The 12,478-nt window shown below is 32.6% G+C and overlaps 1 protein-coding gene across 1 annotated transcript; it reads left to right on the top strand.

Moving 5' to 3' along the window:
- Positions 1-6,606: 6,606 nt before the first annotated feature.
- LOC114185083 (pyruvate decarboxylase 2) lies at positions 6,607-9,703 on the top strand. Its single transcript, XM_028072584.2, has 6 exons — positions 6,607-7,365; positions 7,872-8,035; positions 8,126-8,776; positions 8,868-8,985; positions 9,083-9,271; positions 9,360-9,703. The coding sequence occupies exons 1-6, from the start codon at positions 6,838-6,840 to the stop codon at positions 9,528-9,530; spliced, it is 1,821 nt and encodes a 606-aa protein (XP_027928385.1). The 5' UTR covers positions 6,607-6,837; the 3' UTR covers positions 9,531-9,703.
- Positions 9,704-12,478: the final 2,775 nt, after the last annotated feature.

The raw sequence follows: 12,478 nt of genomic DNA, 5'->3' as shown, positions 1-12,478 counted from the left end.
TATAAGGAAGTTTCCTAATGAACAATAGAGATTTTTTTTCTTTATTTTTTTTTCATAAATCCGTTATTATTAGAGCTATCAAAATGGGTTGGAATTCGCGAGTCAACCCGGCTCATCACGTGTTTGGGTTGGATTGGATTGAAAATTTTTCATTAATTTCAATATGAGTTGATTTTTTACTCGGCTCACGTAGAATTCAGCTCACCTGGGTTGAACCCATGATGAGCCGAGTTGGCTCAACAATCCACAAAAGGGTCATACAAGTGTTTTTTATTAAGTTGAACTTTGTATTTAGGTCAAGTTGGATTGTTTTTTTAGCCAACACATAGATAATTTGTATTTTTTATAATTTTAGTTTGTATTTGGATTGTATTGAAGTTTATTTATATTTTAATTAGAATTATAATTTAGTTTTGACTGAAAAAAACAAAAAAATTATATTTTTTTTAATTAAGTGAGCCTGTGAGCCAACCCGTTTAACCCACCAACCCGTGGTGGGTTGGGTCGAATCGGGTTCAACTTTTTTTGGCTCGTTAATAAGTGAAACGGGTTGAGCTGACTCACTAAGTGATCAACCCGTGGTGGGTCGAGCCAAGTCGGGTCAAATTACCCGTTTTGATAGCTCTAGCTATTATCATTTTTCAATGTTAAAAAGTTAGACTACTTCTTTCTCCTTTTCACGTGACTTCAAATCTTCATCTTTCAATTTTAGTAAAAACATTTTCCTTTTTTTTTGTCTATGGAAGCTTTAGATTTCTCTTCATTTTCCTCTTTGAATCTTTATATGTCAATCTTAACTTCTAATTGATAATGGTTTTCCTTTACTTTCGTTAGGTTTTCAAAGATGTTAATTTCTCACTTCACCCTTCTTTGATGTTTGTCTTTGTGAAGATATTTAGTCTCAGGTGCTACATTTTTCCAAATATGTGGTGCATCTAAGACCATCTACTTTGCCTGATCAAGGGCTTTTATGTTGCAGGTTTGATTATTCGTGGTTGCTTCACAATTGTTTCACGTATTCACAGTTACTTCACGTGTTCGTAGTTTCTACAATTGTTATGTTTCAATTAAGTTGAAATTGAGTAATTGGTGTACTCATTAAAGCGTTAATTTCTCACTTCGCCCCTCTTTGATGTTTGTCTTTGTGAAGATATTTAGTCTCAGGTGCTACATTTTCCCAAATACGTGGTGCGTCTAAGACCATCTACTTTGCCTGATCAAGGGCTTTTATGTTGCAGGTTTGATTATTCGTGGTTGCTTCACAATTGTTTCACGTATTCACAGTTGCTTCACGTGTTCGCAGTTTCTACAATTGTTATGTTTCAATTAAGGTGAAATGGAGTAATTGGTGTACTAATTAAAGCGATTATGAACGTAACAATACCATTCAAGAGTAAGCACACATGTAGAGTTCTTTGAATTCTCGAGACTTAATTGGAGTAGTGCTTTGAATATTAATCGAATGTTTTTATCTCCCTTAGCCATTATTGAATGTGAGATTATCAATTTTAAATCCAAATAAAAAAATTGTATGACTAAAAACCCCACACACATTGATCCCTCACTTTGATCATGACCTCGCCTAGACAAGTACACAATGTGGGAAAAATAAGAAAAAGAAAGAAGAAAAGTCAAGTCCACTACTCGTCAGACACATCACCCATCAAATGATGAACATCAAAATTCATAATTGAAGAATGTTATTTGAGCTTTCATTATGTGTACTTTTATAATTAAGAACAAAGATATTGTAATATTTCACAAGTTTTAACTTTTAGACTTTACTATTTACATTATTTTACCTTGAAGTTGTAAACTTTATTGTTTGATCCTTTTATGGATGTTATATTCAACTAGAAATAAAATATCAAATTTTAGAATATTTGCTTTTTACTACTTTTCATGAGTTGCAGGATTTATTTGCATTAAAAAAATACAATAAATAAAATTAATGAGGTTTGAACCCAAGTACAACACAAAAAATAATCACTTATGTTGTAGAGGTTTAAAACCACTGACATGTAGTAGCGGTTTTTAAAACTATTGGTAAGTAGTATGGGTTTCAAACAGTAAAGAAGCAACAAAGCTTACAACACCATAGGTTAGTTCCACTTTTCTAGGGGTTATATAAGGTACAAATAATCCTTTTGTGACCTTTGTTTTTATAGGGGAAAGGTTAATCATGAGTAACACCCTTAATCATTGAAAGAAATTGTTTCATTAGTAACAAATTTTAGTGACCAAAAGTTATTAGTCACTACAGTGAACAATTTAAAAACTAATTTAAAAAATAAAAATTATTGGTTATTCATCTCGTCGATGTGGAACTTCCAACACACTCCCTAAGCCGAGGCATATTCATCTCGTGCGTGGGTATAGAAATGAGTGGTCCATTAACGGCCTGATAGCGGATGGAACATAATGTCCAAGAAAGTTCGTTAGGATAAACTCTAATTTGGCTATGATACCATGTTAGAAATGAGTTTTAAGACTAACTCAACCCTACAAAACCGGCTTGTAAGGTGAGGTTTGCACCTCACTTATATATTATGAATTTGTCTTATCTTTAGTCGATGTGAGACTTTTAACAGTCACTAAAATTGATTACTAATGAAATATTTTATTGTAGTGAATGAAGTTAAAAATGTCAATAACTCCAAAATTAACCCCAGTTAAAAGTAGTTTTTCTTATATCGTTATAACGTTGCATGCTATTTAACTTTAAATAAATAGTTTTTGTTTTTCCTCAATTTTTCTTTCCTCTAAAAAAATGCTAATTAACTTTAAATCATTTATAATGTATTATTTAAATACTTTTTAGTTTTGTTGATGTTGTGTGTGTTTTTAATTATTGTATTATGTATAATTATATAAATATCATCTTAAAAGATTATCATGAGTAAGTGGTTAGTTATTGAATTCTACATTATATTTAATGCTTTCAATATTTGATAAATTAAAAATAATTTCAAAAAAATCTAGAAATAGATTTAAGAATATAGTTTAATTTTGTAAACTTTTGGTATTATATTAAATAGTATTATCCAGTATGTCTACAAGTCTATTATCCTTGTTCATCCACCACAAGAATGCAAAGAATTAGATATCAAAAAATTTAGTCGGTCATGAAAGAGACCAACATCCTCGCAACTCTACCACAACCTTCTAAACTCTAAGTGCTTCAAATTGATACATTTTTATTTCTGCAAGAGAAAATAATGTCTATATTACTTTATCAAGTTTTCATCCTTCATTGATTTAATGTTGATGTAACGGAAGAGACCACATTATTTTTTTTTAATAAGTATTCAGATTATATTGAGTAAAAATAATTGACATAAAACTTTGAACAATTGTTATAAATATTGGGACCAAAAGGAGGTATCAAGCCTTAACAAATTTCACCATTAAAATTCTTATAAAAGGAGGTATATGGCTCAAACAAGGAAGTTGTTGGTTGGTTGATAAGGATACCCACTCAATTAATTTGATCGACTGAGTGCTATAAAAATGTAGATTTAGATGATCGATTCAAGTGCAAGTCGCATATTAGATGGAACACTTGTAGAATGGCCCAACTCTTAGGATAGAGTTGCGTTGACGCAATATTCAAAACCTGCAACACTCTAAATTCGTCCAAAGAAAAATGTATATTCACACCCATACATGTAATTGAAGCATTTGGATAAATTAGTCAAAATGAATTGAAATTCACGAGTCAATTCAGCTCATTACGAATTTAGGTTGGGTTGAAATTTTTTTACAAATTTCAATATGGGTTGATTTTTTATTCGGCCTACCTAGAACTTAGCTCATCCAGATTGAACCCGTGATGACCTGGATTGGTGCAAATAAATGGTTACACAATTTTTTTCTTAAGTTAGGTTTTACACTTGGATCATGTTAGATTGTTTTTTTACTTAACACATAAATAATTTGTATTTTTGTGATTTTGGTTTGTATTTAGATTATATTAAAGTTTATTTAGATTTTAATTAGAATAATTATTTAGTTTTGACTAAAAAAATTAAAAAAATGTATTTTTTTTAATTAAGTGAATCTGTGAGCCAACTTGTTTAACTCACCAACCCGTAATAAATCAAATCGAATTTAAATTTTTTTAACTCACTAATAAATAAATTGAATTGAATTGATTTACTGAGTGATTAATCTACAGTAAATCGAGCGAGACCAGACCAGACCAAATTACCCCTTTGACAGCCCACATTTAGATCATTTTTTGACCATGACTAATAGGAGACAATGTCTCGAAAATAAAGTGATGACTTGGATCAGAGAAATGAAAATATTTTTTCTCAAAACTTGTCGATGCTTATTGTCTTTTGAGCTCAGGCCCACAGTGTACCCATGTAGATGAGTGACTTTGGAAAAAAAAAATCTTTTAAAACTCTCAATTATTATCTTAAATATAAAAAACTAATATACGGTTGAATATTAAATTTCAATATTAAAGGTTACAATTATATAATAGTATTCCTATTAAAACTTAAATATAATATTAAAGAAATGAATGCAGTTTTATTTTATTTTTATTTTTTTAAGTTTTTCACTTTAATCAGGAAAAGGACAATGGATTGTCGAAGTTTATTAAAATTTTCTTTGTTAAAATATCATTCCTTAAAAAAGTATTTAAATTTTTAAAATGAAAATAAAGTTAGATAGAAGAACACCACCCATTTACTAGTGTACTAGTTGAATATCATAATATTATATTATATTACATAGTACAAATAGTTGATGGAATTATATTCATCGTACTCAATAATTCACTTTATGTTGGTTCCTTTTTGTGACACTTGTGAGAGTGACGGTGAAGATTAAATAAAATTTTTGAGAGCGATGCTAATGACTCATCGTCCACCATCATGCACGCCCAACGTTGCTACTTCGAATCTCACCGCAATCATGTGTGAGATTCACCACGAATCAACGAACATGATTCACACACACCACACACGCACATGCCTTCGACTCCATTAATTAATTAATTAATTAATTATTTCCAAGTTGGTTCAAAGTTCAAACCCTGCGTGACCTTTGTTAGATTCAGTTTCCAGCCACTGGTTCTTCACCTCCTCAATCCAATGGATTATTGTCACTTTTTCTCTTTTCAAATATATCTACATTTTCTTCATCTTTTATAATCAAAACTAACATTAATATTTTAAATTGAGTTAATTATATTTTCTTGTTTCTAACGACAGAAACTTCTTAGATGGACAAAGACTTTGCCAACTCAGCGATTCCTTTTAGTGCCAAGTTATTATGCTTCCTTTTCTTCTGTCAAAGATGATATTTTCACCAAAATAGATTTTTTTTTTTATTTCTTCGTATAGTATGTTGTTCTTCTATTAACATAAATAATTTTCTAGTTATGTTTAAAATATAGTTCTCGTGTGGGGTATTACTTTTTTTAAATTATTATATTTTCAATAATTTTAATTATTACAGTGGATCAAGATTTTGTTTTGAATTGCACTTAGTAGTGACACCTAAGGAAGTTTCATAAAATGACCACGCGTTCTCCATTGCGCCGTTGACCTGACCAATGACCACCATAGTAGTAATACCGGTTACGGTTTTCCTTCTGGTTTTGTGGTCCAATGTTTTATTTGTTTAGGAAAAAGCGAAATCTTCGCAATCATTTTAGACGTTCTTTTCCATTTGCGAGCTCGTGGATACAAAACTTGTTTTCTCTTTGAACTTTCTGGATTCTAGAACAGTGTGAATGAAGAAAACAAAGCAAAATAGTAATGTTACACGTCGATCAATCCAAATATGTGTTCAATCATCCACACAAATAACTATAATTTCCAATTTATTTTTATTATAAAAGATACAATAGATTTTTACATTATCAACTCTACTTTTCACATTTTCAACTCAATTTTTGGACTATGACATCAACAAGACCAAACACATGCCAAGTTCAATTCCATTTTTCAGTTGATTTCCAGTTTTGGCGAAACCAAACACACTTTGCATCACCAATCTTGACATTGTGAGAGGACAATATGAAACATTTGTGTCCATAGTTCTTATATAAAAGGGGTGTCGGAAAGTTTTTTAATGTCTAGGGTTGAGAGGCATATCTATCTCACCACCTTCAAATTTTGGACAATAATTACATATTTGATTAACATTTTCATTTAATGTAGATTGATTTTAAGCTGCATTTTAAATAATCTTTCATGTTTCGTGTTGCACAATCTCAAAACGTTTTTACAATACCGTCTCGTTTCTAAACTTAAAAAGAAAAAAAGTCATTAATAACAAATGAAATTCATTAAAATCTAATAAATGTTAACCGGGTAAAAAAATAGTTAGTATTAATTGGTATGGTATGGCATAACATGAAGTCTTATTTCTCAATATTTTATTGGTAAAGTTTTTCACTTTTTAATTTCTTTCAATTAATTTACAAAATCACACTTTTTTATTTCACCTCCCAGAAAGGTAAATGATGATAGCAGATGGGTCCACTCCATCAGAAAAATAAGCATTGTTATTGACAGTGTTTTTTCAGAAAAAAGAACACTGAAGACAGAGAACCAAAATGGAAACGGTAAACCGCCCCTGGTATGTTATCTCCCATTGTCTTTCCCTTTGCGATTACCACTTACCACCAACCCGCACGAACTACTACTATATAACCTTCTTCTCATTTCCACACTCTTCTCATTCATACAACACTAAAAAAAACTCTCCAATCACCTTTTAGATCTCTTTCCAACCAAAAACCATAACCATTCACAAGTCTCACACCTTCTCCATTACTTCCTCTCAACTTCTCACTGAAAGCCTCAAGTCCAAGCCATGGACACCAAGATAGGTTCATTGGACGTTGTCAAGCCTCCCTGCAACGACATCGTATCGTGCAATCAGACCAACAGCGCTGCCATACAGCCCTGTGTTCCTTCCGCCGTCATCAACGGCTGCGGAGACTCCACTCTCGGCGGCCACCTCGCGCGCCGCCTCGTTGAAGTCGGTGTCACCGATGTTTTCTCCGTTCCCGGCGACTTCAACCTCACTCTGCTCGACCACCTCATCGCTGAGCCCGCGCTCAACGTCGTCGGCTGCTGCAACGAGCTCAACGCCGGGTACGCTGCCGATGGCTACGCCCGTGCTCGAGGTGTCGGCGCTTGCGTTGTCACGTTCACCGTTGGCGGGCTCAGCGTGCTCAACGCGATCGCCGGAGCGTACAGCGAGAACTTGCCGCTGATTTGCGTCGTTGGTGGGCCCAACTCCAACGACTATGGTACGAGTCGGATCCTCCACCACACCATCGGTTTGCCCGATTTCAGCCAAGAGTTGAGGTGCTTTCAGACCATTACTTGCTTCCAGGTTCCAACTCTCTCCCTTTCTCTCTCTCTCACGCACACACACTTTTTTTTTTTTCATCATTTTTTGTTAGTGTGGATGTGTCATGAAGTTAAAAACAAAAATATGAATAATAGTTTATGCACTGATGATCATCAGTTTTATCTACTCAACCAGAGCGTGGACTTTGAGAAATCCCTGGCATGAGACTCTTAATTAGAAGACAATACAGGGGTAATTAAAGAAGTACAACAGAGACATTTTTTTTTTTATTATTACTTTTACAAATTGAAAATGAGAAGATAAAATGAACTGACATTTTCCTTGAGTTAAATTTAAGTTGACAAGTTAAAATCTGTTTTTGAAAAAATGTAGGTTGATTTGAGCTCAATTTATTTTCCTCTTTAGAAGGTTATCCAATTGATAGGTTTATCCAGAGTTGAACTTAGTGTGCTTTTGTTTAATTTTGGTTGTGTTTGTTTTTCTTTATTTTATGGTAAATGCGTTAATGTGGCTTTGTTTGACGATAGGCTGTGGTGAATAACTTGGAAGATGCTCACGAGTTGATTGATACAGCAATCTCAACTGCACTGAAGGAAAGCAAGCCTGTGTATATAAGCATTAGTTGTAATTTGCCTGGGATTCCTCACCCCACATTCAGTCGTGATCCAGTTCCTTTTTCATTGTCTCCCAGGTAAGCCATTTTTTATTTGTTGATTTGTTCTTCATTGGAAACATTGGCGATTAGCTGCTTATGTTAGTATTGTTTTTGTTTGGCTTGTAGATTGAGTAACAAGTTGGGGCTGGAGGCAGCAGTGGAGGCAGCTGCAGAGTTCCTTAACAAGGCAGTGAAACCAGTGCTGGTGGGGGGTCCTAAACTGAGGGTGGCAACAGCAGGTGAAGCCTTTGTTGAACTGGCTGATGCTTGTGGTTATGCGCTTGCTGTAATGCCATCAGCTAAAGGGCAGGTTCCAGAGCACCATCCTCATTTCATTGGAACTTATTGGGGTGCTGTGAGCACTGCCTTCTGTGCTGAGATTGTGGAGTCTGCCGATGCATACTTGTTTGCTGGTCCCATTTTTAACGACTACAGCTCTGTGGGATATTCCCTTCTTCTCAAGAAGGAGAAGGCCATCATTGTACAGCCCGATCGGGTTGTGATCGCAAATGGGCCTGCATTTGGGTGTGTGCTCATGAAGGATTTCCTCAAGGGACTCGCTAAGCGCCTCAAGCACAACAATACTGCATATGAAAATTACCACAGGATATTTGTCCCTGAAGGACATCCTTTGAAGGCAGCACCAAAAGAACCTCTCAGGGTTAATGTTCTGTTCCAACATATACAAAATATGCTGTCTGGTGAAACTGCTGTGATTGCAGAGACAGGGGACTCCTGGTTTAACTGCCAAAAGCTGAAATTGCCCAAGGGATGTGGGTAAGCGAAGAATCTGATAGAATGAATTTGTTGTGTTTAATTATCATCTTGCTTGTAGTGTTTGTAGTGTTAATAAAAATTTGGTTGACAGGTATGAGTTCCAAATGCAATATGGCTCAATTGGGTGGTCTGTTGGTGCAACTCTTGGTTATGCTCAGGCTGTTCCTGAGAAGCGAGTAATTGCCTTCATTGGTGATGGAAGCTTTCAGGTATATTTAGCAATAACTACTTCTGTAAATCTTCACTGAAATTGCATTCTCAAACTGAAGTATGATGTTTTAACTTTGCTTTTAAATTGTTTTGCAGGTGACTGCCCAAGATGTATCAACAATGCTGCGGAGCGGGCAAAAGACCATCATCTTTCTGATAAACAACGGTGGATACACCATTGAAGTTGAAATTCACGATGGACCGTACAATGTGATTAAGAACTGGAATTACACAGGGTTAGTTGATGCAATCCACAACGGTCAGGGGAAATGCTGGACTGCCAAGGTGAGTTTCTTGACATAATCCTCAAACTCCATTGATGCAAGATGGAGTGTTGAATATGTTGTATTGATTGATGCATGGTTCATTTCAGGTGTTCTGTGAAGAGGAGCTAGTTGAAGCAATTGCCACGGCCACAGGACCCAAGAAAGATTCCTTATGCTTCATTGAGGTGATTGTTCACAAGGATGACACCAGCAAAGAATTGCTTGAATGGGGCTCAAGGGTCTCTGCTGCCAATAGCCGTCCTCCCAATCCTCAATAAACTTCAGATTTCATTCAGCCTATATGTCTAAATTGCTTCAATTGTCCCTTTGACATGTCCTTCTAGGGAATTTACTTTTATTAATGGCTTTAAACTGCTTTTGCAACTGAGTCCTTTTGTTTGTGTAAATTCTTTCACTTAAGATAAAAATCTATATCCTTCAACTTTGTTCATTTTTGCTTTTTAGTACATTTTGTTAAAGCTTCTTCGCTTGGGTTGTGTTTCACTTGAGATGGTTAGATTTGGATTTTTAGGATTAAAGAAAAAAAAAAAAATCACGTGAATCTCTCGAGCGAGCGGTGCTAGTTTAATTTACTTTGATATTATCAAGTTTGAACCTGTCACATCCGTGAACAACAGTAACAACAAAACTTCCTCGTCAAAGTTTACATTATTAATGGTGCATGAACATGAATCAGAGAACACGAATCTTTTTATTTATAGGGTTGAAAACAGACCACGCAAACAGTATCACCGCTTGATTCACATGGATATTCTTTTCAATTGTGTCGTCTTGCATGAGGTTGCTCTTTGAAAAACATAGATTATGGGACTCATAATCTTTTATAAGACAAACAACTGAATCTTAGGAGTCGGTGCTGTTTTAGATCCTATGTGCGGGTGATTTGGTAAAAATGGGAACATAAAGTTTTTGGAAAAATATATTTATGAACTTGCATTATTTTCACTTGATATTTATAAAGTGAGTTTGGCTATAATTTGAAGACATGTATTTTAAATTTTGTTGGATTAAAGGTACGTTAGGAATAATTTTTTCTTCTATTCGTCTATATATATAAACTAGGGATATCATTAATGGACGTGGAACTTTTATTTTCTCTTTATTTTTAATGAAAAATGAGAATACTCCTATTTGTGTCTGTATTTATTTTTTATTATTTTGAATATTAATCAAATATTTTCTTTTAAATAAAATAAAAGCTACAACAAAAAAATATGATATTTTAAGTATTTAAATAAAAATATATAAATTTTTTTATTATCAAATATTAAAAAAATAATTATATTATAAATATATAAGTATCTATAACAATAATATATAAAGACCTTATCAACTCTTTGTACATATATTATTTTATAAATAATTTATTTTTAATGTTATTCCAAAAATCTCTTTTTATCTTTAATAGTTATTTAAAAAATTTCTTTTGTGTATATATTTTATTTTTCAAAATTTTATATTTAACTATTTTAAAAATTAATTCTATTTTTTTTATCTTAATTCAAATTTCTATGAAGATTAAAAAGTAGGAGCACATAAATGCGTCTGCTAATAAAAATAAAGTAGTTTGATAAAATTGGCAACTAGCATGCCTCCTAATCCGTTTATTTATTTATTTATTTATTTTAAAATTAAACATAATTAAAAAGATTAAATTTTTTATATTAAATTTTTTAAAAATTTAAATATATAATTATATTATAATTTAAATCATTACGAATTAAGTTTCAACTATTAATTATAATAAAAGTATATAAATATAATAATTATTTTAATTTATCAATTAAAAATATTAATTAATCACTTAAAAAAATATATGATTAAATATATTTTAAATATTTATAAGAATATACAAATAAATTTTATAAATAAAATTTTAAAAAAATTAAAAAGAAAAGTGGCAGGGTAGCTCGTCAGTCGTCGACCACCCTCTAGCGGGATAAGTTACATTTTTTAGCTCATTTTTTGGTGACGAACCATTCTTCTGGCCCGTTTTGGTGAGTCAAGAACAGGTTGAGCCAAAATAACTAAGCTTGTCCGTTTTGCCACCCCTATCTAAATCTTATGTATGTGTGGTTTTGTAAAATTGGGAAATAAGTTATTTGTAATTAAATATACTTATGAATATATAATTTCTACATATGTATTTAAGTAAACAAAAATATTTTACAATTTGTTCATTAAAGGTATGTTGGAAAAAGTTTTCCTTCCTAATCTTTGTTATTTGTCTATATACAATATACACTCACCTATATTTACAATTTGATTTCAAGAATTTGATGAAGAATTAACTAAGATACAGACTTGTGGGATATTAAGAATTATATAATTATATAATTATATAATAAGAATATTATGTGTCATATAATTATGGAATATGATGAATAATATAATAAACCCTATATTTATTGAAAAAAGAATTTACATCGTTGTGAAAGATTAACGGTACACAAAGTGCAAAGGTCAAAGTCTAAGTCTGGATGATTATTAGCGCTTGGAGATTGTTGCTTTGTTGGAGCAATCTAAACCGCATTCCATGCGAGGTATTGCTTGCCAATACGAAGTCAATGAAAAAGTCATTCGAAATTTGATCCGAAAATTTTTTCTTTCCAAGTGTGGATTTAGACAAGATGCAGACTTAAATGAGTGCAAACTTATACCAATGTATACAGTACTGTCACGATTTTGGTTGCAACATAAGTTAATGAACTAAAATTAGGCTAAAGTTTTAAGGAAAGACTAATTCTACTTTTCATTCAAAATTAAGGGATAAAAATATATTTAAATCTAAGAAAAAAAATCAGTTGAATCTCTCGTGCGGTGCTTGTTTAATTTACTTTGATATTATCAAGCTGGAGCCTGTCACATTCATTAACAACAGTAACAACAAAACTTCATCGTCAGAATGCATGAACATGATGAAGAAGAGAACATGGATTTTATTGTATAGGGTTGAAAACACTCGGGGCAATGTACAAACGCTTGATTCACATGGATATTCTTGTCATTTGTGTCGTCTTGCATGATCAAAAGTGTGAGGGTGGTCGTTGAAAAGCATATGTGAAGGGGACTCAAAATTTGTTGTAAGATAACAAAGTGAATCTTAGGAGTTGGTGTTGTTTTAGATCCTATGTGATGATGATTCGATAAAAATGGAAAATAAATTATTTGTAATTAGATATACTTGTGAATATATAATTTGTAA

The sequence above is a fragment of the Vigna unguiculata genome, chromosome 5, assembly GCF_037176805.1.
Source record: "Vigna unguiculata cultivar grain cowpea cultivar isolate G323 ecotype 2 chromosome 5, ASM3717680v1, whole genome shotgun sequence".
Taxonomy (NCBI): domain Eukaryota; kingdom Viridiplantae; phylum Streptophyta; class Magnoliopsida; order Fabales; family Fabaceae; genus Vigna; species Vigna unguiculata.
The sequence above is the reverse complement of the archived record's forward strand: the minus strand, read 5'-3'. Positions and strand labels throughout refer to the sequence as shown.

Excerpts from the sequence above, each read along its gene's own strand:
- LOC114185083 (XM_028072584.2), top strand. The coding sequence starts at position 6,838 with ATGGACACCAAGATAGGTTCATTGGACGTTGTCAAGCCTCCCTGCAAC. Across the intron at positions 8,777-8,867 it reads AAATTGCCCAAGGGATGTGG|GTATGAGTTCCAAATGCAAT; the intron begins GTAAGCGAAGAA and ends TTTGGTTGACAG. Across the intron at positions 9,272-9,359 it reads GGAAATGCTGGACTGCCAAG|GTGTTCTGTGAAGAGGAGCT; the intron begins GTGAGTTTCTTG and ends GGTTCATTTCAG.